This window comes from Lissotriton vulgaris, chromosome 1_1 (genome assembly GCF_964263255.1).
Source record: "Lissotriton vulgaris chromosome 1_1, aLisVul1.2, whole genome shotgun sequence".
Classification (NCBI taxonomy): domain Eukaryota; kingdom Metazoa; phylum Chordata; class Amphibia; order Caudata; family Salamandridae; genus Lissotriton; species Lissotriton vulgaris.
In genome coordinates, this window is record NC_141685.1 from 1319867113 (window position 1) to 1319894756 (window position 27644).

General features: G+C 44.5%; 1 protein-coding gene across 2 annotated transcripts in view; it reads right to left on the reverse strand.

Annotated features, from left to right (window-relative positions):
* Positions 1 to 27644, reverse strand: part of BIN2 (bridging integrator 2) — a 420497-nt gene that overhangs the window by 204249 nt on the left and 188604 nt on the right. The window contains exon 6 of one of the 2 annotated variants that reach the window (XM_086965889.1): positions 3066 to 3173. The exons of the other annotated variant lie outside the window; for it this stretch is intronic. Within the exon in view, the coding sequence (XP_086822015.1) occupies positions 3066 to 3173 (108 nt within the window). The remainder of the gene's footprint in view (positions 1 to 3065; positions 3174 to 27644) is intronic. 2 annotated transcript variants of the gene reach the window in all.

Consider the following 27644-nt stretch of genomic DNA (forward strand, 5'->3'; position numbering starts at 1 on the left):
CATATGCAGATGACACTCAAACTGTTTTACTAATGTCAGGCAATCCTTAAGTATAAGTTGTTAGGCTTTGTGAGTGTCTTATAACAGTCGATAGCTGGACGGGTTTCAACCAATTAAAACTGAATGGAGACAAGACAGGAAATTCTCTTGCCGTAAAAATTACACCATTTTAGAAAGTGAATGGCCATATGCGAAAGACATGGCCATATGCGAATCAGTCTGACCCTGTGCCTCATGGAAACAGTCCAGCCCACACTGCCAAGCTGGACTGTTCCCATGAGGCACAGGGTCCGACTCATTTGCATATGGCCTTGTCTGAACTGGGGTGGCAGAGTGGGCTAAAGAAGGGTGATGGATTAAACTCAGATCTGTTGACTGGGTGTGAGTGTTTGATTGGTTCAGATGCTCCGTCCATCACCACCCCCTTTTTGTACTGCTTTTGGCCGCCATAAGTGTGGCAGGATATGCTCAGACGTGAGTCCCTTGCTCACTTTACCACTGGATTCAAGCAAGCGGGGCTGAAGACGGCTGAAATGCCAGAAATCGGTCCTCGGAAGCTTGTTTCCGGTCCAGGGAAGGCATGGCTTGGCAGTTCGGGCTGGACTGTTCCCATGAGGCACAGGGTCAGACTGATTTGCATATGGCCATGTCTGAACTGGGGTGGCAGAGTGGGCTAAAGAACGGTGATGGATTAAACCCAGATCTGTTGACTGGGTGTGAGTGTTTGATTGGTTCAGATGCTCCGTCCATCAGCACCCCCTTTTGTACTGCTTTTGGCCGCCATAAGTGTGGCAGGATATGCTCAGACGTGAGTCCCTTGCTCACTTTACCACTGGATTCAAGCAAGCCGGACTGAAGACGGCTGAAATGCCAAAAATCGGTCCTCGGAAGCTTGTTTCCGGTCCAGGGAAGGCATGGCTTGGCAGTTCGGGCTGGACTGTTCCCATGAGGCACAGGGTCAGACTGATTTGCATATGGCCATGTCTGAACTGGGGTGGCAGAGTGGGCTAAAGAACGGTGATGGATTAAACCGAGATCTGTTGACTGGGTGTGAGTGTTTGATTGGTTCAGATGCTCCGTCCATCACCACCCCCTTTTGTACCGCTTTGTTCGCCATAAGTTGGCAGGGTATGCTCAGACGTGAGTCCCTTGCTCACTTTGCCACTGGATTCAAGCAAGCCGAGCTGAAGACAGCTGAAATGCCGTCTGAACTAGGGTGGTGTGTGAGCAAAAAAATTATGGACTTAGGCTCAGATCTCTGTAAAGGGGTGAATGTATGACATTGTTCTGCATTCTGTCCATCAACTGTTGTTTTTGCATTTGTCACCCCGAGTGGGACGGGTATGCTCAGACATGAGTCCCGTGCCCTTCATGCCACTGGAGTCAAGTTATCCTGGCTGAAGACGGCTGGTAGCCAGAAACTGGTCCTAGGATGCTTGATTCAGGTCCAGGGAAGACATGGCTTGGCAGTTCGGGCTGGACTGTTCCCATGAGGCACAGGGTCAAGGCTGATTTCCACATGGCCATGTCTGAACTGGGGTGGTGTGGTGAGCAAAAAAAAATTGGATTTAGGCCCAGATCTCTGTACTGGGTGAATGTATGACATTGTTCTGCATTCTGTCCATCAACTGTTGTTTTTGCAATTGTCACCCCGAGTGGGACGGGTATGCTCAGACGTGAGTCCAGTGCTCTCCACGCCACTGGAGTCAAGCTATCCTGGCTGAAGATGGCTGGGAGCCAGAAACCGGTCCTAGGATGCTTGATTCCGGTCCAGGGAAGACCTGGTTTGGCAGTTCGGGCTGGACTGTTTGCATGAGGCACAGGGTCAAGGCTGATTTGCATATGGCCATGTCTGAACTGGGGTGGTGTGGTGAGCAAAAAAACGATGGATTTAGGCCCAGATCCCTGTACTGGGGTGAATGTATGACATTGTTCTGCATTCTGTCCACCAACTGTTGTTTTTGCATCTGTTACCACTGCCAGTTGGCATTAACACATATTGGTATTGTGTGCAAGTGTAGGAAAAATAATTTTGGACTGGTCATAGCTTTTCCCTGTATTATGAATCTTCATAAACTTCCAAGAAAAGTTTGAGGTTGGAAAGTTAAATACTGTTTGGCCGAATGGGTGGAAGTTATAGGGACACTGAGGGCTCCCAAGAGTTTCAGTTTTCATTGCAGTCCCCATAGAGAATTATTCATTCGATACTGGCATGGGTATTTGGCAGAGCATGGAAAAAGACAGCGCCTTGCTGCAAATGGCAGTACCTATGGTGATCGGGAACAGGGTACAGGAGAAGTCTGAAGATGGCATCCTTAACCCAGTCTCACCAGGCACATTCAAAGGCTGAGCTCAGTGGTCAGCAAGGGTGTGGTACTGGATGTACTAACTTAACTGATGATGTCATTTGTTATGGCATCTACGATGTCATGTGTGAGCTCATGAAGAGTGCTTGGCAAGATGGGAGTTGAAGTTGTATCAGTTCCTTTTAAGGGTTTTCTGATATCTCTTAAATATACCTCAGAAGTTGTGTTTGGTCCAACAGGTGTTCGTAAACACTATTTTAACCTGGGGGCAATTTAGTGATCATCATCACTAATATAGCGGACACTTGAATATGAAAACTTTATTAATATTAAAAAGATGTGTACTAGTGGCATTTAAATGGAGAGTAGCAATGGTCCATTACTTATCCCTTTTCCACAGATTTCTATAAATTCCTCTTATTTCTACAAAAAAAGAAACAAATATTTGCAGGAGCCAAAAGTTTTTCTTAAGATCCTACTGTGGCAGAAGGCTGGGGTAGCGCAATAGCAAAGCTGCCTGTTCTCGATTGCATCTCATGCCTGTTTATTCCCCCACCCTACACTTCCTGCCTTGTTATCGCAGTCCTGCTGGTTATTATTCATCCCTGCTTTCTCCTTTCGTCACTGTTTTTCTATATTTCTCTTTATCCTTCCTTCTCACTTTTCCATCTCTCTCTCTTTGGCTCTGGGTCAAAGTCTGATGATGTAAGCTGCCAGAAAGGTGCTGTGTAGGGGGAGTGCGTGTGGGCAAGGCTTTACCTTGGCAATCTTAGCCTCATCTTTCTTCTTCGCATTCTGCAGCGCCTCCAAATGGTGGCGCGCGCTGTCGTAATCCACCAGCTTCCGCCCACGTTTGGAGATCCGCTCCTGTGTTCCAAAAAAGAAATCCAAATGAATTTAATGAGGAAGCCAATTACAAACCCCTTCAAAACACACAAGTATTCAATATAACCTGCCATACAATAAAAATAAAACCGCACAGAGTAGTTTAGCATGTTATGCTACTGCCCGGTCCTTCCCATTTCTGTTCTTACATTCCTGTTCAGCCAATGGGCGCCTAAAGGTAGCTCTGTTAGCCATGCGGTGCGAGCATTATGTGGCCAATATTTGGATTAAAAAACTCCTACTACCGCGTCCCCTCTTTCCATAGCCCTCTTTCCCTTATATAAGTTATATAAGGGTAACATAACACAACTTAGCAGCGCATAACCTTACACCCAGTAGAAGCGCATAGCATAACTTAATACAATACAACACACACTAGAATACCATACCACAATACAACAAAGCATACAATACCACAGCTCGCCCTACCACTCAGCAAGTTAACACATTACTTTACAAATGATAGCTTAGTAAATAATACCACAAAACCACCAAATATTCTTTCAGTAAAAAGTTAATTTAGAATTTCCTCAATGGGAAAAATATTTTGGTTATTTATTTATTGTATTTCATAGCACTTTGATCCAAAGAGCTCCACATGTTAAATAGACCAAAACAAATACAAAAAGATGACTGGCTAACTACAAAGAATCTGGATAGTTAATAAAAATGCGTGTTTGCAGTATTTGAGTAGGCAAGGGGGTTGCATAGGGAATGTTAGCCTCAATTGAATACATTTGGATTTACTCAGATTACAAGCATTGGCAATGGCAATAAGTCTTGCTTATGAATGAAAATGCTTTTTGGGTCATTGATAGATTTAGAAGTCAATAGATCATCATACAAGCACTTTGTCACTAATCTTTCAACTCATTTGTTGATTCATCCATCCACTGACTGATTCTTGGACTCACTTTCTGACACAACCGCAATTAAACACACATGTTCAACTACATATGCAAGATACATGTAAATATAAGTAGAAAAAAGAAAACATGCTACATTGTAAACACAACAAGCCTATGCTTATAATAACAAACCTAGACATAAGAGCGGGTGTCCATCATGTAGAGGGATTGCACATAGTCTATTGTTGTTTCAAAGTTTCATCATGGCTTCCACATTTAGAACTAATTTATTGCCCATTTTGGAATGGTCAAAGATTAATAGACTATGGACAACAGCATTCTATATTGGTCACCTAGTTTACAGGGATTGGCCACATGGAATGTGAAGCACCGCAGTTGAAATTAGTGGCAAGCAAGTGACCTGATAGCACTGCCTAGAGAGTTGTAGTATTCTCCTAAGAAAAAAGAAAAGAAAAAGAGAAGGTGCAAGAAACTGAAATAGGAACTACAAAAGGAGAAAGGTGAACGATAAAGGACTGGCCAACAAGCTCTGTCACTGAAGCACACTTAATTTCAGGTGATGTACACATGTAAACAGAAACTGCTGTCATTGACAGGGCAAGAGAGCCAACGACTGATATAGACTAAACCATTATCCCAGACAGTACGCTGTCATGGACCGTAGGAGAGTGTAAATGACACTCAAACAGGCCAATAGCAGAAGAAGGCTGCAGAAGACAGCTGACCCAAAGTTCAACTGTGTACATATATATGTATATATATATATATATATATATATATATATATATATATATATATATATATATATATATATATATATATATATATATATATATATATATATATATATATATATATATATATGCCAGCACACACCTCCGTGGTCTTTGCGAAGGTCAAGAAAGGACGGCACTCCAAGTTGTTGTTTTTCCCAACAATGGTTTATTGGCAGACCCCCCTGCCCCCCTGACATACGCGTTTCACCGATTTGGCTTCTTCAGTGTCAGCCATTCTCTGTGTACACAGTCATTAAATCCCCTACCACTTCCCGAAACATAGAAAGTGGACTACTGCTCGCCTTGGTGGTTTTGGCGGCCATATTTTAACGTGCAATATTACAATTTGTTTGTAGCATTGTAACATCATGTTAACAAGGGGTATAAAGTGACTTTTTAGAAAAAGTGCCCGTGCAAAAGTGTATATAATGATAAAAATGATAAAAACACTGAGTTGATTATTAAGGCACATTATCAGCGAACATTCATTTATACACATACAGAAGATATTTAGCTTTGTCTTTCTGTCCACCTCACTTGGCATGAGTTCATTCTGATCATTTCCAGAAGAGTATAAATTATTTTAGTGTTTATTAAGGTGCTGTATTAATGCATTGTGTATAGCCCTGAATGGGCTAAGTGGGCGATGTGTATGTATGCCTTGTTTTATCAACACATATTATGGAGCCCTGTATGGGCGAGAATCCATATTTGTAAGATCTTGGTACAAGTATTTTGAGCTGCAGACTCAAAGAGTATGTACATGTTTCAGATTGCAGATCTTACTTGTTCTACTTGCAATTCAGTTTTATTCCTCCTGAACCAATCTGGGAGTAGGTTTTGATTCATTCTAAGTGTACCCAGAGTTCCTCGTCGTTGTTGAGCCCTTTCGGCTGCATGCTCTGGAGGTCAATGATGTACCTGGACTCCATTGCCCTAAGGAGTCTTATCCTGTCCCCACCACGTTCCTTTCTATCAAGTTGGTCTATAAGATAGAAGGATAATAGATCCCTGTTACTGTCATGGTGGGTCTCAAAATGGCGTGCCACCGGGTAGTTCTTATCCTTATTGGCGATGGCACGCATATGTTCCAGGATACGTTTTTTGGCTTGGTTGATGGTGCTGCCAATATATCTTTTCGAACATGGGCAAACCAGGCAATAAACTACAAATTCTGAATTGCAGTTCAGAAATTTCTTAATTTCTCTCATTGGCCTTGGGTCATTCACCCTCCCTTCATATTTGGTTCTCTTCTTGCTGAATTTGCAAGCCTTGCAATGCATGCAAGGAAAGAAACCATTGATTGGCTTGTTTCTCATACTCTTGGGGGGGTCCGTGTAGTGGCTTCTCACTAGATGGTCATTTAGGGATTGACAGCGTCTATAAGTAATAGGTGGTCTGTCTGGTATCAGTCCCTTGAGCGTTGGATCTGTGCCTAGGATGTGCCAGTTCTTGTTGAATATGTGCACCAGTTCGTTCGATCTCATATTGTAACTGGTGATCATCCTAGTGGTACCATCATCTGTTTTCTTACTGGCGGTGGCCTGTAAGAGGTCCTTTCTCTCAATACTATCTACTCGCTTGGTTGTTTCGTCGAGTAGTGTTTTGGAGTACCCTCTTTCTCTGAATCTACTTACCGCCCCTTCCTGCGCCTGTCTGAAATCATTGGAATCTGAACAATTCCTTTTGATGCGCAATAGTTCTGCAAAGGGGATGTTCCTTACCATGCTTTTCGGGTGGTGGCTGGCCGCATGTAGTACAGTGTTGCCAGCCGTAGGCTTGCGGTAAAGTTTAGTACATAGGGTTTTCTTGTTGACAAAGACCTCTAGGTCGAGATAGTGGATTGATGTCTGACTCATTGTGCTGGTAAATTTGAGATTTAACTCGTTGTCGTTTAGCTTTGCCACGTACTCCTCAGCCGAGGAGACGTCACCCCGCCAAACGACAAACAAGTGGTCTATATATCTCGACCAGATCATGATGTTATCCAGCCACTTTTCGTTGGACCCCCCCCCCCAGGCCACGTGCTTCTCCCACCAGCCCACGAAAAGGTTCGCGTAGCTGGGGGCAAAAGCACGTGCCCATCGCGGTCCCTCTGAGTTGATGATACATGTTACCTGCAAATAAGAACATGTTATTATAGAGGCAGAATTCAATCATTTTTACTAGCATTTTGTTATGCTGATGGTACTGCATACTCTTCTTGCCCAAGAACCATTTTACGGCAGAGATCCCATTCTGATGTTCAATACAGGTATATAGGCTTGTGACGTCTAAGGTGATGAGAAGCATGTCATCCTCCCACCTGATCCCATCAATCTGCCTTATAAAATCCTGAATGTCTCTGACAAAGGAAGGGAGATCTTTTACAAATGGGGATAGATAACCATCTATAAATCTCGACGTATTTTCGAGTAAACTTCCTATGGAAGAGACAATTGGTCTGCCTGGGGGGTTGAGAATGTCCTTGTGTACATTGGGAAGGTGATAAAATGTTGGAATGATTGGGTGCTCACAAAGTAAATACTCGTGTTCTTGTTTATTTAGCATACCCTCCTCCTTCCAACCCCCAAGTAAATTGTGATATTCTGTGACACACTTCCCAAAGTCCCTTTTGTCCATGATTTTGTAGCAGTCAGAGTCATTCAATTGTCTCAATGCCTCTCTTTTATACTGTTCTTTGGTGAAAATGACAATGTTGCCCCCTTTGTCTGAAGACTTTATTTCGATGGTTGTATCTTCTTTGAGGGATTTTATTGCTTCCCAAAACCTTGAAAATTCACTGAAAAAACCATTGGTTATAGACCATATATAGTTAGGGATTAGCATTTTCAAAACCTTAATTTACTCGCACAAAACCATAGAAATTTGCATATATAGTTAGTTGCAATAACTATATATCGTGCACCCGCAATCTACTGCTGATGATGTCACATATTACATCATTCATGACATGGTCAGTGACAAGTTTGGTGGAAATGTATTCCTTTAAATTTTATTTTACTGTTTCTCTTGGTTTTCCCCTTGTTACGCTTACTGGAACGCTACCCGGTACGCAAACCGGACGCTCCAAAACACAAGATGTCGGACTCCCGTTACGTTACCGTTTAGCTGCCCGGTTGGCGTACCGGGAAGCGCCTCTACCGCGAAAAATCTCTATTTTTTTTTTTCTTTTTTCCTTTTGCCCTGGGGGTCTACCTTGCCCCCTTTCCTTCATTTCCCCCTTCGTTTTTCACCACCTCTTGTCTCTCGATCCTACCGAGAGACAAGATGGCGGCCGCTCCGGACTGTTTACAAAGTTGACAGCCAATCAGCTTCTCCTCAGACTCCCGCTACGCTGCCGGTTAGCTGCCCGGGTTAGCTGCCCGGTTCGCGTACCGGGACGCGCCTCTACGGCGAAAAATCTCAATTTTTTTTTTCTTTTTTCCTTTTGCCCTGGGGGTCTACCTTGCCCCCTTTCCTTCATTTCCCCCTTCGTTTTGGCCTCCTCTTGTCTCTCGATCCTACCGAGAGACAAGATGGCGGCCGCTCCGGACTGTTTAGAATGTTGACAGACACCGGAGAGCCAATCAGCTTCGCTTTGCAAAGCTCCGTTACGCGAAAAGTACGCGAACCGGTGCGCTATCCGGGACGCTGTCACAGATATATCTGTTTTTTTAAACGTTAATTTCTCAAAATCCACTGGAGCACATATATTGAGACCCAGCAAAGGCACATTGGGCTAACAGTCCCTACAATTTTGCCAAGTTTCGTGCAAATCCATTCAGCCGTTCGAGCTAAAAGTGAGGCCAAACGCCCTATGGAAAAATGAATGGGAAAAACGTGTTTTGGGACCCCCCTTTTTTCTCCGCCCCCCCTTGACGGAACCCCCCCAAATTTTGAGGGGCTGCTCAGAAACAAAATGTGCCATTTTCCTGACAATTTCAGCCGATTCCGTCCACAAACGCCAAAGTTATTAGACATAGAATTTTCAAAAGTTCCATAGAGAAAAAATCCTAACTATATATACCTACTGGCGACCGCCAGTAGGTAATATATATATATATATATATATATATATATATATATATATATATATATATATATATATATATATATTCCAAGGATAATCCGGCTGCAAGGCAGGCTCAGCTCGTCCTGAAAACACGGACACGGACCCAAGTTTTGTGCAAGGTGGTTTATTCGGTGTTAGTGCTCCCAGCCATCATGACGCGTTTCGCGCTACACAGAGCGCTTGATCACATGACACAGGTAAGTTTTTGGCATTGGTTTAAATACATTGCTGATGTTACAGGTATTGGCCTACAGGTTACATAAACATAGAAGAAATCCTGGTTTTTGAACTACAAAATCTTTTTCTTTTATCAATTCATTTTGAATTACCAAAGATGCTATGTATGTAAGTTTGGCCACTAAAAATAAATGCAAACCTGTGTACTAGTATAAAAACATACAATGCCTGATTTTCGTGAAGGTGAGAAAAAGTAAATAAACGTGAATAAAATAAATAAATTCATTATTGTTAAATCTCAGTGCGGCTTGAATCCTGATGTTTGTACTAAATCAATAGACTTAGAATATAGCAGCATGTTTTCCTTAAATCCCTGGGTGTATTTTTGGTTGGATCAGTATGGAGCCCCATACGCTTGAAATGCCCAATAATTACAGGTCCCAAAGGGGCATAAGAGTTAATCGCCGAAAGAGCCACTTGTATTGGGAAAGGATGTAGTGCCATTGAAATACCATAGTGGTAAAAGACTGGCCACAATTTATGTGCAAAACAAAGCATATCATATATGGATCTAGAAATTCATATCTATAAATGAATTTCAATCTGTACATTGTCAACCATCAACAGCAAAATATACACAAGCAAATCAATTAATTATTACACCCATAAAAACCTTAAATGGTATATAGAGGCTAAAATTGATTTATAATTTAAGTATATCTAAAATGACCATCACAGTAAATTTCATTGCTAAAAGATGGCATTACAAAACAGATGAAGAAAATCTTCATCAGAATGAATATGTATCTAAAATCCATAAAATATGCTAATTGATAGTGCAAATGAAGTAAATTCTCTGCCATTAGTGCCTCAGGTTTACCCACTATAAACATGTGTAAAGATCTTCGGTAATGTTAAGACCTGAAGGATGCTTAGTATATAATGAGTCTCAAGGCGGCGAAGTTTGGCCTCTCGGTTGCCACCTCGTCTACTTGCTGGTATGCAGTTAAATTGCATAGTACCTGAGTTTATTGCTCTTAGTCATGCTTGGCTTTAAAATGTCTCGCGACAGGATAGGTATTGTCTTGATTGTCAATTGCTCTTAGATGTTGAAGGATTCTTTTATGTACAGGATGTTTGGTACTCCCGACATAGAGCAGTTCACAAGGACATATCAAGACATAGACGGCGTATTCGGTTTTACATGTTAACACCTTGTCTATTTTGTGTTCCCTCCTGTCAAATGGCGAGAGGTAGCAGGATTGCTTGTTGGCAAGCCTTGCATACCTTACAATTAAAAAAGCCTGTATGTGTTTGATACCATACTGTTGACGCTAAGACTTCTGGGCTGGTTTTTACTAGCTCGTCCCTCATAGACTGCCCCCTGCTGTAAGTAATAGAAGGTCTTTTTGGGAGATCCCTCCCTATCACTTGGTCACTGAGGACTAGTGGACAGTTCTTGCTGATGATAGATTGGATTTGTTTAAATTGTGCGCTGTACTGTTCAATTATCCTGAATTCAGATGGCCTGGTGACTATGGCTCCCCCTTCAAGCGGTAACTTGGTGTGTCCTGACAACAGTTCGGATCTGTCTCTTTGTGCAGTTTTTGTATAGCTGCATCTATGATTTTATTGGAATACCCTCTCTGTAAAAATCTGTTTTTGCTCTCTTTGGGCGTCTTTCAGGTCACTCTCCCTACTATGGATCCTCTTAAGCCTTAGCATCTCCCCATATGGGATGCTGTTCACTAGGTGTTTGATATGTGAACTTCTGGCGTGTAAGGTAGAGTTCCCGGCGGTGGATTTGCGGTGCAATCTGGTCTCTAGTTTGTTGTGTTCAACAAAGACTTCTGTGTCTAAAAATGTAATGGATGTATCGCTTATAGTGGCAGTAAATTGGAGGTTCAAGTTGTTGTTATTGATGTGTGTTATAAATGTTTCTGCTGATATTGTATCACCCCTCCACACAATAAACAGATCATCAATGAAGCGCAACCAGGTTACCACCCTGTTTTGCACTGTCTCTGCGTGTTCCACCATGAGGACCAGCTCCTCCCAATAGCCCATGTGCAAGCACGCGTAGCTAGGAGAGAAGCTGGCCACCATGGCAACACCCTGTAGCTGCCTATTCATCATATTGTTGAACATAAAAACATTGCTGTTTAGACAAAACTTCGCCATGTCCACCAACATATTGTTGTGCTCTGTCATGTTTGGTTGTGCTCTCTGCAGGTAGAAGTTCATTGCATTAAGGCTGTCTGAATGTATGATACTTGTGTATAATGAACACACATCCAGTGCAATTAATAGGTAGTCTTGTTTCCATGTTAGGTTTTGGATTTTTAACAAAAAATCACTAGTATCACTTATGTATGACGGCAGTTTCTTTACTTCCTCCTGCAGGAAAAAATCCACATATTGTGACATGTGCTCAGTGCAACTGTTTCTGGCTGAAATAATCGGACGCCCAGGAGGGTTTAGAGGGTCCTTATGTAGTTTGGGCAAAAAGTACATTGTTGGCACAATGGGATGGTCATTTTTAAGGAATTTATGCTCAGACTTGGTGATTAGGCCTTTCAATTTCCATTTGGACAATTTTTTATGACAGTCCGTATATACAGCTTTCAGCTCTAATCCTGTGAATTTTGTATAACAGGTTCTGTCATTAAGCTGCAATAGGGCTTCCTTTAGATACATTTCTCTGTGCATCAGCACAATGTTTCCTCCTTTGTCAGAAGCGTGAATTATAAGATTACGATTCTTTTGCAGCTTGACCGTCAAAGCTCTATACTCCGCCATCTGTTTGTTGTATTTGTGCTTGCCCCTGTGAATTTTAATGTTTAGATCCTTCAACTGGTTGGTTACTTTGTCATGAAACAAGTCTATAGAGTCTTTGAGCATGACTGGATTGAAAGTTGACTTGGCTTTAACTTTGGTAGGAGGTTTTCTGAGTTCACTGAAAAAACCATAGGTTTCACACCAGTTATAGTTAGGAATTAGAATTTAAAAAACCTATTAAATTCACTGAAAAAACCATAGGTTTCACACCAGTTATAGTTAGCTGGAAATTTTACTGACATAAAACCATTGAAATTCCCACATTATAGTTAGTTGGACTCACTACAACTTGCGCGCCTGCAATGCACTGCTGATGACGTCGCATATTACATCACTCATGCATGACATGGTCAGTGACATCACTCATGACATCACTGATGACACCATCCAGTGAATGTGTGTCTTTCTGAAAAATAAATATGTTTTATATATGTATATGTAAAGGTCGATGGAAGAATAAATGTTTAAATAAGTGTCTTAATGGATGTTTAAAAAAAAAAATTTGATTGGTTAACTGGCTTATTAAGTGTATCTTAGTGAATACATATATTAGCGAGATTTGTTTAAATATTTAAATGTTTGTATCAGTATTTTACTTTGTGTATAAGTGGCTGCATGGGTTGGTGAGTAGCTACATGTGTGTGTATATGTGTTATTAGATGTTTTTCTTAGTATCAGTATGAGTGTCTGTATGGTTTGGTGGGGGTGTTACTTAGCACATAGATGCATCAATGACTAACTCACTGTTTGTATGTGTTTTGAAGACAGCATATGTGCAGGACTGTATGGGTGGATGAGTGTGTATATGTGTGTGTTAGTGAGTGAATGACTGTCTCACTAGTGTCTTTATGAGTAACTACATATGTTTTAATCTAGTATATGTGAGTATTGATGTATATTAGTGAGTATATGTGAGAGTGAGAGATTGAAAGAGTTCCTGTTTAAATAAGTATGTGTTTCTATAAGTGATTGTTTAAGAGAGTAAGTATGTGTAAGTTTCCTTAGAAGTAATGTGCTAGTGTGTGTATAGGTGTTTATGCAAATAAATGGATGTTCAATAGTTTATTTGCATGTGTGAGTATGTGTGTGAGTAACTTTTGGATGACTGTCAGTGTGTAACAGGATGTATATGTGTCTCACTACATATGATACGTGAGTATATGTATGAGTGACTATATAGAACTGTTGCTAAATGAGTGGATGTGTATATAGATGGTGGAATTACTGAATTGGTTGTTGTAACTGGTATGGGTATCTCAATTTGTTTGAAAATGTTAGTTTCTATTTTTGAATATGTGTTTCAAGGGTTACATTACACTGAAAGGAGGTCTGTCACTCTGTCACAAGGATGGTGTCATCAGTGATGTCATGAGTGATGTCACTGACCATGTCATGAGTGATGTAATATGTGCATTGCAGGCGCGCAAGTTATAGTGAGTCCAACTAACTATAACGTGAGAATTTCAATGGTTTTATGTCAGTAAAATTTCCAGCTAACTCTAACTGGTGTGAAACCTATGGTTTTTTCAGTGAATTTAATAGGTTTTTTAAATGCTAATTCCTAACTATAACTGGTGTGAAACCTATGGTTTTTTCAGTGAATTTCATAGGTTTTGAAAATGCTAATTCCTAACTATATATAGGGCCTCAAACCTATGTTTTTTCAGTGAATTTCAAAGTTTTTTTAATAGCAAATTTCTATTGCTATCAAATATAATATTTTTTATAATGAATCCTATATTGTATATTTATGTATTACTATTTTTTATATGTATATATATATATATTTTTTTTTTTGCCCTTGAGCGCTCCCGGTGCGCGTACCGGTGAGCGCACCGGTAAGTGCAGTCTTGCGGCGCGTCCCGGTGCGCGTACCGGTGAGCGTCCCGTTAGCGCTATTGCCGTGAACGAAAACATCATCGTGACGTATCGCGTAGCCGCGTCCGCGTGATACGCACGGCGTAAGCGCACCCGGAAGCACCCGAGCGCATACGATCGCACTACGTAAGCGCCCCGGGGCGCGCCCCCTGGGCGCGTAGCGTAAGCGCGTCGGGTCATGTGACCTAAAAATAACACTTTTTATTGGTTCAGGACAGTTTTGGTTTCCAAATGATGAAAGCCCTGGTCATGGGACCTGAAAATAACACTTTTCATTGGTTCAGGACAGTTTTGTTTTCCTAATGATGAAAGCCCCCACCTTTTTTCCTCATTCTCACTTTGTACTTTGAGGGGCTGATTCACAGAACTAACTTAAGACAAAATCCTAAACGTACTACTTTTGGTATTCACAGAAGTTAGGATTTTGTCTTAAGACAGACTTAAGACAGACTTAAGACAGAATCCTAACTTAAGTCTGTCTTAAGTCTGTCTTAAGACAGAATCCTAACTTCTGTGAATCCCAAAAGTAGTAAGTTTAGGATTTTGTCTTAAGTTAGTTCTGTGAATCGGGCCCTGAGTGAGGAAGACCTGCTTCCAAACCTTTTAGTACCTATTTGTACTGAGAAATGGCTGCAGCAGCAGCAGGAGCATCTCAGCCACCACCACCACCACCACCACCACCAAGAGGACCATCACAACACCACAGTGGTGGAGATGAAGAAGAGGAGGAGCAGGAGGAGGAGGAGGAGAGGCGGCGCTACCTGCCAGAAGATACTACCCCCTACAAGCCAAAGCAGCACATTGTGTGGGAATTTTTTAAAATCCCAAGGGGCCCAAAAAAAGTAAATGCGCCAAAGGTTACTTGTTTGATCTGTGGCACTGTACTTTCCAGGGGGAACCCTGCCAAAAAATATTCTTTTGGCAACAACACCATGATTCGCCACATGCAACGCCGGCACCCTAACAACTATAGTGCGGCAGAGGTCAGAGAACTGACCAGAAACCCTCCCCAATGTTTTCCCAGCACCTCCCAAAGTATCCAACCCACTCTATCGGGTCCAGAGACAAGGGAGATGGTCCCAAACATCCAAACCCAGTTTGGAAATTTCAAAATTGTTTGCATATTTTGTGGGCGTACAATTTGCTATGGTGAGCAAAGTGTTAAACTCATCAACCGTGCTGGTGACAACCACAAGTGCCCAAAGAAACCTTAATTTTTTCCTGACTTTTTTTGCTCCAGTTGAACCGTTTACAATTCCCTGTTTTTTGTTTGTCCCCATAAAAATTCCCCAAAAAATATAAAATTGTTCATAAAAGCCAAAAAAAGTACAAAATGTTCAAAAAACAATAAAAAATATAAAACAACAAAAAGAATAAAAAAAACAGTTCTTTTTAGAACTACCTCCAATTTATAAAAAAATGCTACATTTTTAAAAAAATATGTCATTCTTTATTCCCTATGGTACGCTCCCCGGTACGCTCCCCGTTGCGCGTACCGGGCGCTCCCCCCGCGCAAATCGAAAAAAAAAATTTTTTTTTTTTGCCCCGCGGGGCCCTTTTATGGCCCCACATCAAACCTAGGGGGTCAGGGGGGTCTACCCTGCCCCCTTTTGGTCATTTCCCCTTTTGTTTTTGCCACCTCTTGTGTCTCGATCCTACCGAGACACAAGATGGCGGCCGCTCCGGACTGTTTGGAATGTTGACAGACACCCGAGAGCCAATCAGCTTTCCGCTCGCGAACTCGCGTAGCGCACTGGAGCGCGTCCCGGTGCGCGTACCGGGGCGCGCTTATAGATTTATATATATTTTTGGGGACCTAAATTACTCAAAATGCACTGGAGCACATATCTTGAGACATAGCAAAGGCACATCGGGCTACCAGTCCCTACAATTTTGCCAAGTTTGGTGGAAATCCATTCAGCTGTTCGGTCTAAAAGTGAGTCCAACTGCCCTATGGAAATTAACATGGGGAAACCACGTTTTGGGACCCCCTTTTATCTCGGCCCCCACTTGACGAATCCCCCCCAACTTTCAGGGAAGGAGCGGAGCGCAGCGAGGCAAATTTCAGGAAATTTTCAGGCAGATTCCTCAACCGGCGCCAAAGTTATTCCCAATAGAATGTTGCGGATTCCCTATGGAAAACAATCCTAACTGTAACTACCTACCGGCGACCGCCAGTAGGTAATACATACACACACACACACATGCATATTCAGCAGGTCTGACAGGTTTAGATTTTTTCTGGGATGCTGGGATCTTGTCATACAAAATGAGTATATATATATATATATATATATATATATATATATATATATATATATATATATATATATATATATATATATATATATATATATATATATATATATATGTTTATATATATATATATAGATAGATAGATATCTTCCAAAGTGCCCCAGAGCTTAAAGACGCCACTCCACCAGAAAACAGTTCATCAGAACCTTTTATTTCAGAAGCAGCACACACTTTCTCAATCAATTAAAGGGTCCCTGACGCGTTTCGGGGACTTTCACCTCCATCATAGGGCAGGGCTCAACAAACCACGGAGTACACCACAACCATAAAGTACCCATTGCATGCATTCTCCAGTGAAGTGCATGCTGGGGGTTGCAGTGTTCGATATTATCCCTCGATAGGTTCCGTGCTTGTGTCCATTATCAAACTCTCCCCAATGTTTATCACAATGATTAAAGCACTCCAGTGGGCTCTCAAAAGGATGTGCGGCTTCAAATCAGCAAATTTCTCTGTGCCGTGATAGGGCTGCCAATGCAGCCCCGCAGACCTGAATTCACTCAGCCAGGCGGTGCATCCTCCACGGCCGAGGCCGCCGTGTGCAAAACTCTTCCAAAGTGCCCCAGAGCTTAAGGACGCCACTCCACCAGAGAACAGTTCATCAGAACCTTTTATTTCGGAAGCAGTGAATGAGTGGATGTGTGTGTAGATCTTGGAATTACGGAATAGGTGTGTTGTAACTAGTATTGGTATGTCCATTGTTTTGAAAATGTTAGTTTGTATTTTTTAGAGTGTGTATCAAAGGTTATATTAGGGTGAGAGGAGGTCTGCCACGCAATCACAAGGATGATGTCATCAGTGATGTCATTTGAGATATCATCAGTGATGTAATGAGTGATGTAATATGTGACATCATCAGCAGTGCATTGCGGGCGCGCAAGTTATAGTTAGCTGAACTAACTATAACAGGTGAATTTCTATGGTTTTGTTTGAGTGAAGTGTCCAACTAACTATAACGCCCCTGAAACCTATGGTTTTTTTCAGTGAATTTCTAAGGTTTTTTAAATGCTAATTTCTAACTATAACGTCCCTGAAACCTATGGTTTTTTCAGTGAATATTTATATATTTATTACACTATGTATACATGTGAAAATTTTTCGCTCCGCCTGTTTGCCTTGGTGGCACAGAAAAGAATGGGTGGAACTGACGTTAGCACGCCGACGAGGTCCTCTTATGGCTCCGATGACGTCATACGGTGTCACAAGCGGAGCCATGCTATTATGACGTCCTCGTCGACGTGGAAGAGCTAGAAAATAATTTCTGTAGAATGCTGGTGCAGGGGATATTTACCTAAGTGTTCAGGTTAGTCCTTTGGGAGCAACTGTTTATGTTGCCACCCCAGAAACCGAAACCAGTGATCCCAGGGCAGAGGCCCTGCAGATGGCACACGAGGTGGGGTGTCCAGTCTTGTGCGCCAATGGGGCAGCGAAGTAACAAGCACCACAATCCACAAAAAAGGTAACGAGGGCACTGAATAACACAGGATCTTCTCTTTGTATCTGGCAGGAACAACAAAGTTAAAATGCCCTAGTACCAAAATGTAGAATTAGTGCTACAACGGTCTTCAAGAGGACCTGTGATTCCGCTTTTGCCTCCCGTACCCTGGAGGCGGCACATGGGTCACGCGGTACGGTCAAACTACTGTGAGACGCGCAATTGTTGACCTCTCATGGCACTGCTCCACACTTCAGGGAGGACGCTTTCCATTAGCTATGTTTCCTGATGACGTGTCGCGCTGGCACCGTCCAGCAACAGAACTCCTTTAGATCCAAAAAGACTCTTCCACTCTCTCACCGGAAGTGAAACCAGGCCACGCGGACACTTTCACAAAACAACAGCCGGGAATGTACTTTTCGGTAAAAAAAAACACATTCCTTCCTCCTAATTAATCAATTAAACGTCTCACTGAAGAACAGGGGCCAGCTTCGATTGGTAAACAGCCGTTGCAACGACTTTTTTACTTTGTGATACCCTTACAACGCATGCATTACCACGCATGCGTTGTACATCATGAAGTCATTACTACGTATTTTTTTAGAACACATGGTCATTTACCACGCATGCCTTTACAGCAAATTTTGTTGTAAAGGTATGTATGGTCAATGACCATGCGTCCTAAAAAAAGAGTAGACGATCCACGTCGTTGTAAGGAAACGGGCTGTTCCGTTTCATCACAAGGGCGTGCACCGCCCCTCAGAGACACGTGAAACAGGAACCACGAGGAGAGAGGAACCACGAGGAGTGAGAGGTAAGGGGGATTGGGCATGGGGTGGGAGTTTCTTTTCTAGGGTTTAGGGTAGTGCAGTGGTGTTTGTGTAGTGTAGGGGGTCATGCTGGGGTAGTGTTTTAGAATTTAGGGTAGTACAGTGGTGATTGGGTGGGGTAGGGGGTCGTGCTGGGGGTAGTGTTTTAGGGTTTAGTGTAGTGCAGTAGTGTAGGGGGTCGTGCTGGGCGTAGTGTTTTAGGGTTTAGGGTAGTGCAGTGGTGTATGGGTAGTGTAGGGGGTCGTGCTGGGTTAGTGTTTTAGGGTTTAGTGTAGTGCAGTGGTGGTTGAGTAGTGTAGGGGGTCATGCTGGTGGTAGTGTTTTAGGGTTTAGGGTAGTGCAGTGGTGTTTGTGTAGTGTAGGGGTTGTGCTGGGGGTAGTGTGTTATGGTTTAGGGTAGTGCAGTGGTGTTTGGGTAGTGTAGGGGGTCGTACTGGGTGTAGATTTAGGGTTTAGGGTAGTGCAGTGGCGTTTGGGTAGTGTAGGGAGTCATGCTGGGGGTAGTGTTTTAGGGTTTAGGGTAGTGCATTGGTGTTTGTGTAGTGTAGGGGTTGTGCTGGGGGTAGTGTTTTAGGGTTTATGTTAGTGCAGTGGTGTTTGGGTAGTGTAGGGGGTAGTGCTTTAGGGTAGTGCAGTGGTGTTTGTGTAGTGGAGGGGGTAGTGCTGGGGGTAGTGTTTTAGGGTTTAGGGTAGTGCAGTGGTGTTTGGGTAGTGTAGGAGTTCATGCTGGGGGAGTGTTTTAGGGTTTAGGGTATGGCAGTGGGGTTTGGGTAGTGTAGGGCATCGTGCTGGGGGTAGACTTAGGGTTTATGGTAGTGCAGTGGTGTTTGTGTTGTGAGAAGGTCATGCTGGGGGTAGTGTTTTAGGGTTTAGAGTAGTGTAGTGGTGTTTGTGTAGTGTAGGGGGTCATGCTGGGGATAGTGTTTTAGGGTTTAGGGTAATGCAGTGGTGTTTGTGTAGTGTAGGGGTAGTGTTTTAGGGTTTAGGGTATTGCAGTGGTGTTTGTGTAGTGTAGGGGGTCATGATGTGGGTAGTGTTTTAGCTTTTAGGGTAGGGCAGTTGTGTTTGTGTAGTGTAGGGGTCGTGTTTTAGGGTATAGGGTAGTGCAGTGGTGTTTGGGTAGTGCAGAGGGTCATGCTGGGGTCATGTTTTAGGGTATAGGGTAGTGCAGTGGTGTTTGGGTAGTGTAGAGGGTCATGCTGGGGTAGTGTTTTAGGGTTTAGGGTAGTGCAGTGGTGTTTGTGTAGTGTGGGAGGTCATGCTGGGGGTAGATTTACAGTTTATTATAGTGCAGTGGTGTTTGGGTAGTGTAGGGAGTCGTGCTGGTGGTAGTGTTTTCGGGTTTAGGGTAGTGCATTGGTGTTTGGGTAGTGTAGAGGGTCATGCAGGGGTAGTGTTTTAGGATTTAGAGTAGTTCAGTTGTGTTTGTGTAGTGTAGGGGGTTGTGCTGGGGGTAGTGTTTTAGGGTTGAGGGTAGTGCAGTGGTGTTTGGGTAGTGTTGGGTAGTGCTGGGGTAGTGTTTTGGTTTTACAGTAGTGCAGTGGTGTTTGTGTAGTGTAGGGGTCGTGCTGGGGGTTGTGATTTAGGGTTTATGGTAGTGATGTGGTGTTTGTGTAGTGTGGGGGGTTGTGTTTTAGGGTTTAGGTTAGTGCAGTGGTGTTTGTGTACTGTAGGGGGTTGTTCTGTTTTCTAGTGTTTTAGGGTAGTGCAGTGGTGTTTGCGGGGTTAGTGGTTTTGGGTTTAGGGTAGTGCAGTGGTGTTTGTGTAGTAAAGTGGGTGGTGCTGGGGGTAGTGTTTTAGGGTTTAGGGTAGTGCAGTTATGTTTGAGTAGTGTAGGGTGTCGTGCTGGGGGTAGTGTTTCAGGGTTTAGAGTAGTGCAGTGGTGTTTGGGTAGTGGAGGGGGTAGTGTTTTAAGGATTAGGCTAGTGCGCCCAACCAGCCACAATATCCGTGGACAAAGGGGATCCTGACTCTTTTGAACGCTCCTCCAATTGAAGAATTTAGGTCAAGGGCCCTACCACGTCCAAGACCTATCAATCCCTTTCTTGGAATCCCTCATATACTTGGAGAAAAAGGTACATAGTTTCTCATCAATTTCAGGCATGTGTGCCACCTTCCCCTTCAGTGAAGGCCTGGGGCATTCTCCCCTCATCCTATTCCTTACCTCCCTTTCAAGGGGTTGATGGATTTTCCACACCACATACTCTGCCACTTTGATGTCAGGAGTCCACTCCGCCGACCTAGGATGGTAAATATGGGTAGGCTCGAGCATGCCCAAGTGGACCCCGTCCCCAACCGCGGACTGAGAGGAGTGGGACTCTGGATGCCAGGAACACCCCGAGTCCTTATCCTCATCGGAGGAGAAATCGTCCTCGGATACACCCGCTCCCTCTAAGGGAAACCCGCCGTCGGGGTCTACAATAGTGGTGACAGCATCACAATTTTCACTGGGTGTCTTCTCCTCCCGGCAGGGTGCATGTTTTAACACTTGCGCACTCTTGAGGAAGGTCTCCGTAGGTTTATCAAATCCTTCCAACTGCCCCGCGTTATGCTTAAAGGTCCTTTAATTCCCCATCTGGGAACTACTGGGACCTGCCACTACCAGATCTGGGTCACTGAACATCCCAGGGATGCTTTTTGCCAGCTTATCAACCTGATCCCCAAGAGGTGCCAGCGCCCTAGAGATAGCCAGAGAGAGGGCTTAGTCAACTGCTGGAGGGAGAAGTTTGGGGGCCATTCCGCCTCCACTTCCTGGTAGGAGGAGTAAAAATGGTCTTCTGGAGAAGACATGATAGCAGAGGGTGTGAGCATAGAACAAATGCCCTTAAAATCCTTAAGGCAGCCCCCTTCGCCAGTGCTCCAACAGCTGGGCTTTCCCCGAAGCTGTTATAAGAATAGACTATGGCGCAATATCAATTACCACCACCAGGTGGAGCTGGTCACTAACGTGGCCATGTGGGGAAATCACCGCAGCGCGGTGTCAAAATTAGGCAATGGTTGGTCGGGAATTAAGAGGACACTAAAGGAGTGACCGGATTCCCAAACGCGCGTAAAGACCAGCGGGAGCGCTCAACGGAGCTGCCTCGCTCGGACCATACGCGCCTGACAGGATCTCATCACGCGCAGAGTGCACAGCGGGAGAAGCTGCAGGGGGAGGGGGGGGAGAACGCGTTCGGGCAAGAGCCTGCTGCGCAGGGAATATGAAACAATACCGAGGCAATAATGCTAATAACGTGCACAAGAAACCGCTATACAAACAGCAACGCCAGATTAAGCTAAGAATGTAAGGAATGCACTTAACTGACGAGCTGTGAAGAAAGAGGAAGTGGGAGGCACGTCACAATATTATATATGATGGCCTGTGATATGATTGGACTCTAGTTGCCTTGGAGACTACCCCCTAATGGTTCATGGGTTGTGTAGTCTTTTGTTTAAAGATTGTTGTGTTACGTTTTCTTTGAACTGCAATGCAATTTAAGTTAGGAAAGATATGCATAATCCTCGCCTCCGTCCTGCCATAGAATTCATTAAACTTTATTCGATCTGATTTGGAAACATAGATCATAAAAGTGTAGATAAAACAGTAAATTCTCTTTCCTAATACAATACAGTGAGAATTGATTAAAACCAGTAGGTAAAAATGGGTGTTACAAAGCCCGGTTCAGAGCAACTTCAGGTTAACAGTATCAAAAAGTACAATGTTTCGCAAGATCAATCTCATGTACTTCGTGCAAAATACTCAATAAGGGGTCCAAGTAAGATGTTACGCTCCAATACCTGACCAGTCTGCACTATATAAAACTGATGAAAAACTTAAAATAAAAAGTGTTTTGCACACTTCTGTCATTGGGCTATATTTGTGCTACATCTGGGTGATATTTGTTCTACATTTGGGCTCTTTTTTCTCTGTTGGCCATCTTGGGAGACTTATTTGTTATGAAGTTTCCTCATTTCCTCATTTACTGCAGTCTCCTCAGTAGGAAATGCTTTCAGTTTTTTACTTTGATTCCATCAAGAAGGCATTCAGATGTATCGCACATTTGCCATACATTCAGAATGGTAGCACTCTAGTTGTTCATTAGATCACTGTGGTAAAGCTACTGCTCACCAGGGAGTTAACTGGAAGTCTACAGCTGGTGTTGAAAGTGATTGTTTCAGTCTGCATGTCAGAATTTTCTAATGAAATGGAAGAGGATTTGAGATCTCACTTAAAACATGCCCTACATTTTCTTTCTGCAGTACTAACCATAACTTCTATGGCAAAATGAACCCCCTCATTTTGTTCCTTTTCGAAATTAAATGTTTTAAGTGTTACCAGTTTATTCCAATCAAGATGGCTTCAGGTGTGCCATAATTTTGTCATAAGTAAGACTGTTAGTTCTCTAGTTGTTCTTTAGAAAACTCTGGGAAGCTGCAGTAGAACAAAAAGGCATCAACTGACAGGCTGCTCCTGTTGAAATATAACAGGAAGATATTTGAGATCACACTTGAAACATGCCCTAATTTTTCTTTCTGCAGCACTAACCATAATTTCCATGACAAAATGAACCCCATCATTTTGTTCCTTTTTAAATTAAATGTTTTAAGTATTACCAGTTTATTCCAATCAAGATAGCTTCAGGTGTGCCATACTTTTGTCATAAGTAAGGCTGTTAGCGCTCTAGTTGCTCTTTAGAACACCCTGGGAAGCTGCAGTAGAACACAAAGGAATCAACTGACAGTCTATGCCCTTGTTGGATGTACATGTTTTACTGAGAATGTTAGACTTCATTCTCACATGACTGAGAAAGATAATGTGAATTTACAGAAAATATGCTCTGATTTTAGCTTATGGAGCACCTTCCAAAACTCCATGGGACAAGCATGTGAAAATAGTTTTCTCTCAAACATGATTCATGATATCCCAGGGGGGCATGGCTTCGGCGCAAAGCGGAATGGCTGCCTGTTGAGGGAGCTCCGCTCGCCGGCAATTTCATCCTGTTATACCATCCTTCTGCAGAGCCCCCACATGCCGAAAACTTGCTGAGTAGTGTGGCTTGAAGGACGAGGAACATATCGGAGGTGGCAAAGTCGGTGCAACAGTGCGATTACCATTGTATCGAGACCCTGAGTTTAGAGCGGCACTGGAGAGAAAATGGCGACGGCGAGGTAGTAGCGGTCTGACTCGAGGGTCGGGACACCCTGGTGGTACATATGTTACGAAGCACTTAACTGACACCTGAGGGCCTGGGCCGAGAGTGATCGACACACAATGCGGGTGGAGCTGAGGTGGGCGCCGCGAGAGGTGTCAGAGGCCTGTACGGAGTGAGTGCTAGGAACATCGGTGGAGGCCTGCGGCTGGAAGCGGCAAGTACGATCGAGCACGGGCTCCCTGAACCCACGCATGTGCCCGCGGAGACGCCGAAACACGGAGGAGAAGAAACGAAGCTGGCCTTGGGGAGCGAAGCTGGTGGTGCCCGGACAGGGTAAGAGGTGTTACTGGTCAGGTCGGGCCTGGGCTGCTAGGTGGCACGACCGGCGCCGGGTGCCATATTGGTGGTGCGCAGTGTGGTACGGGCTGCTGGGCGGCGAGTGGTGCAGGCCTGAGATTGTGGGGCCCGGGGCCCGGGGCCGGATCGGGGCTGCTTCCTGGAGGCTGGGGGGCTCTGTCTGTGGGCATCGGGAACTCCACTGAGCTGGTTTATTGGCCAGGAGGGTCTTGGTGGTCACGGGGGTTGCCTGGCTGAAGGGATGGTGCCGGTTCTGCCTAGAGGCACTATGAGCTTGGCGATGTCTGGTCGTCTGTCTGGAGCTTAGGTTAGCTCAACGGAAGGCAAAAGACTTGTGGCACTCCTGAGCCAGGAGATTGGAACGGCGTTCATCACGAGTTGGGACGGTGCGCACTTACATCGCCTGGACCTGGCACTATAGGAATACGCTGAACGGCGGTGTCCCGACTGGCGTGGTTCAGAGTCGAGCACTGTGACAGTAACATTGCTAGCTGTGGTTGCTGATAGATTGGCGGGACACACATCTGGAGGCACGACTGTGTATACTGAAGCTGCAACGCTTACCATGGGGAAATCGGAGCCTAAACAGGCCAAATTGCAGTTTGAAAACAAACGTAATACCCGTGCTCCAGATGACGTGGGTGACCAGGGAGACCCGGGAGGAGCTCAGGGATCGGAGGAGAGCGCAGCTGATGACAATAGATCTATTTTGATGGAACTCCGAGCTGGCATGAAAAAGATAGATAGTAAGATAGACGCGCTGGCGACTGGGTTGGAAATGGTCAAAAAGAAGGTTGAAAAACATGAGCATAGACTAGATGTCCTTGAGGACCGAGTCTCAGACACACATGATGCGCAGGCCGAATCTAGGACACAGATCTTACAGGTGGAAAAAATCTTGGAAGTCATAAGCGAGAAAAATGAGGACTTGGAAGCGCGCTCTAGGCGCAACAACCTGCACATCTTAGGCCTATCGGAAACTACGCCCATAACCAAAACGAGACATTTGCTGAGGAACTGCTGCGTGAACTGTTTGGTCCAGTGCTTTCCACCATGATGATAGTGGAGCGAGCGCATCGCTCGTTGGGGCCCAGGCCCAAACCGGGCGCACCGCCTAGCCCGATCATAGCGCGTCTTCTGACAGGGATGTGGTGTTGCGTGAGGCGAGAGCCAAAGACCCGGTGATGTATAAAGGTGACAAGTTATCTTTTTTCCCAGACTGCACGTCGGGAGTTCAAGCGGCTAGGAAGGAGTATGTGCCGGTAAAGAAACTGTTGAGAGAGGCCTCTGTCCCTTACGCCATGTTTTATCCGGCTAAGTTGAAAATCACGCGCGAGGAGCAGGCGCATTTTTTTACAGATGCGAAATTAGCGTTGAAATTCACTAGGCAGACCTGTAAGGGCAGACCGGCACAGCATACACAGACACCATTGTCTGGGACTCTGAACTGAACAACACGGAATAGGCAGACGGAACTACCTCATCAAAAAGTTAGATCAGCGTGGCAACAGCGGTGTTATATATGGCAGGCCAAGTGTACTACTTTCATTGTCTACTGGGTTGCAATGATGACAGGGACCGTTGGGGTCCAGTTGACACTGAACACTGTTTGCTTCGAGTGTGTTACTAATGGCTATCTGATATGTCCTTTTGAAGTACGGCTGGTGGGGGGGTGGACTGTTGAAGGCCGGCGACCGCACCAAGGTCCGGACTCTCGCTGCTGACCCGCTTCCCCTAGAGGGTGCTCCCCGAATGTTGGGACTGTATGGAGTTCAATGCAAACCAATGGGAGGGTAGTGGGATTTTTTCTCGACCTGATTGGGAGGTTGGAGTGGGTGAAGGGGGGGTGATGGGAAGTGGGGGTTGTTATACTTTTTGATTTATCTGTTTCACATCATACATTTTCACGGGTATGGAAAAGCACATACAGCGGGTGGATGGATGCTGGGAGGGCTGAGCCGACATACGACATGCTCCTTTGGGAATGGACGACACAATCTTGGTAATGGATGTCTAGAATATTATGGCTGATCCATGTAGAATGCTGACCTGGAATGTCAGGGGCCTGAACTCGCCTAAAAAAGTGAGACAGGTGGTAGCGTACTTGAACCGTCACGAGATACACATAGGTCTGCTACAGGAGACACATTTAACTAAGTACACGGATGGAAGTGTGGCCAGTAGATGGGCGGGCTTTAGGTTGACTGCATCGTACTCTTCCTATGCCAGGGCGGTTATGATATTGATCAAGAGGGGAGTGGATTTTCAACCTCTGCATACGTATACGGATGATGAGGGCAGGTGCGCTACAGTTCGTGGTAGATTGAGTGGACATCTGATTACCATGGTGAATATGTTTGGTCCCATTGTGGATGATGCGACCTGTGTGAATCACATATGTGGGGTGTTGAGGGAAATGGCCGGAGACCCCTATATTCCTGGGAGGTGATCTGAATACGTATTTGAATGTAGACCTGGACAAACCTAATCCCTTATCCCACCGTACCCCCAATGTGGCCAAGACGTTGACTTGGGCAATGGAAGAATTTGGTCTGAGAGATGTGTGGCGAGTGAGAAACCCACAGGTGAGGGCAGGTACGCATGCGACACCCGCACACGGCAGCTGGTCGAGGCTGGATTATTGGTTAGTGTGACTGAGGTGATGGATTGGGTGCGGGGGATTGTACCACTAGCTCGTACATTGTCAGATCGTAACCCGGTTCAGCTAGATGTGCTCTTCCCATCAGTAAGATGCCCGCCTTTCACATGGCGCCTGCGTTCTGAAGCTTTATTAGACCCTGTATATGAAGCGACAATCAGAGACGCTATTACGCAGAATTTTGAGCTGAATAAGGGCACTGTTGCGGAAGCTGCTACACTGTGGGAGGCCTTTAAGGTCACGATTAGGGGGGTTTGCATCGGCACAGTGGCGAGTATACTAAAAGATATACACACCCAGCTGAAGAGCACTGAGGCTGCATTGCGAGAGTTGGAACGCAAATATGAGGCAGAACCTAGAGCGGACACAATGGCGGAGTTACAGAAATTGCTCAAAGATTTTGAGGAACTGACTGACACAGAAATAAAATACCTATCGCGGAAGCACACGGCTAGACGTTATGGGGAGGGGGGACGGCCAGGGAGTGCTCTAGCGCTTAAGATCAAAACACGTATTGAGCAACCGCAAGTAGATAGAATTGTAGATGAGCTGGAAGTTGAGCATCTTGATCAAGGAGACAGAACAATTTCGGAGATTTTACGCGGACCTGTATAAGTCCCGTGGGCGGGTGTCGGAGACAGAATTTGAGGACTACCTAGATGGCATAGCGTATGCATGGCTCTCTGATGCTCATAGAGAATACTTATGCCTGCCGATAGATGAACAGGATGTGAAAAATTCGATTGCGACTCCGGCTAACGGTAAAGCGCCTGGTCCGGATGGACTGACGGTTGAGTTTTATAAAAAATATGCGGATCTCCTGGCACCGCATCTACTTGAAATGTATGCGGAAGCTCACGAGTCTGGAGGGCTACTGTAACTATATTGCACCTGTAAGGTGAGGCCCAACACTGCAGAAACGACGATAACCCCAGTCCAGTCCTGATACCCCTGCAGCAACCACCGACATACAACAACAGCGGACTTGCCACACGAGCACCAGGAGAAGGTGGGAGAGAGAAAGAGGGAAGGGAAACACAGCACCTCGTCTAAGTTCCTGAGGGACTACTGGTCTGACATGAACTTCAAACTGCACCTATAAAGAAATAACAATTATCCTTAATGATGAAATGCA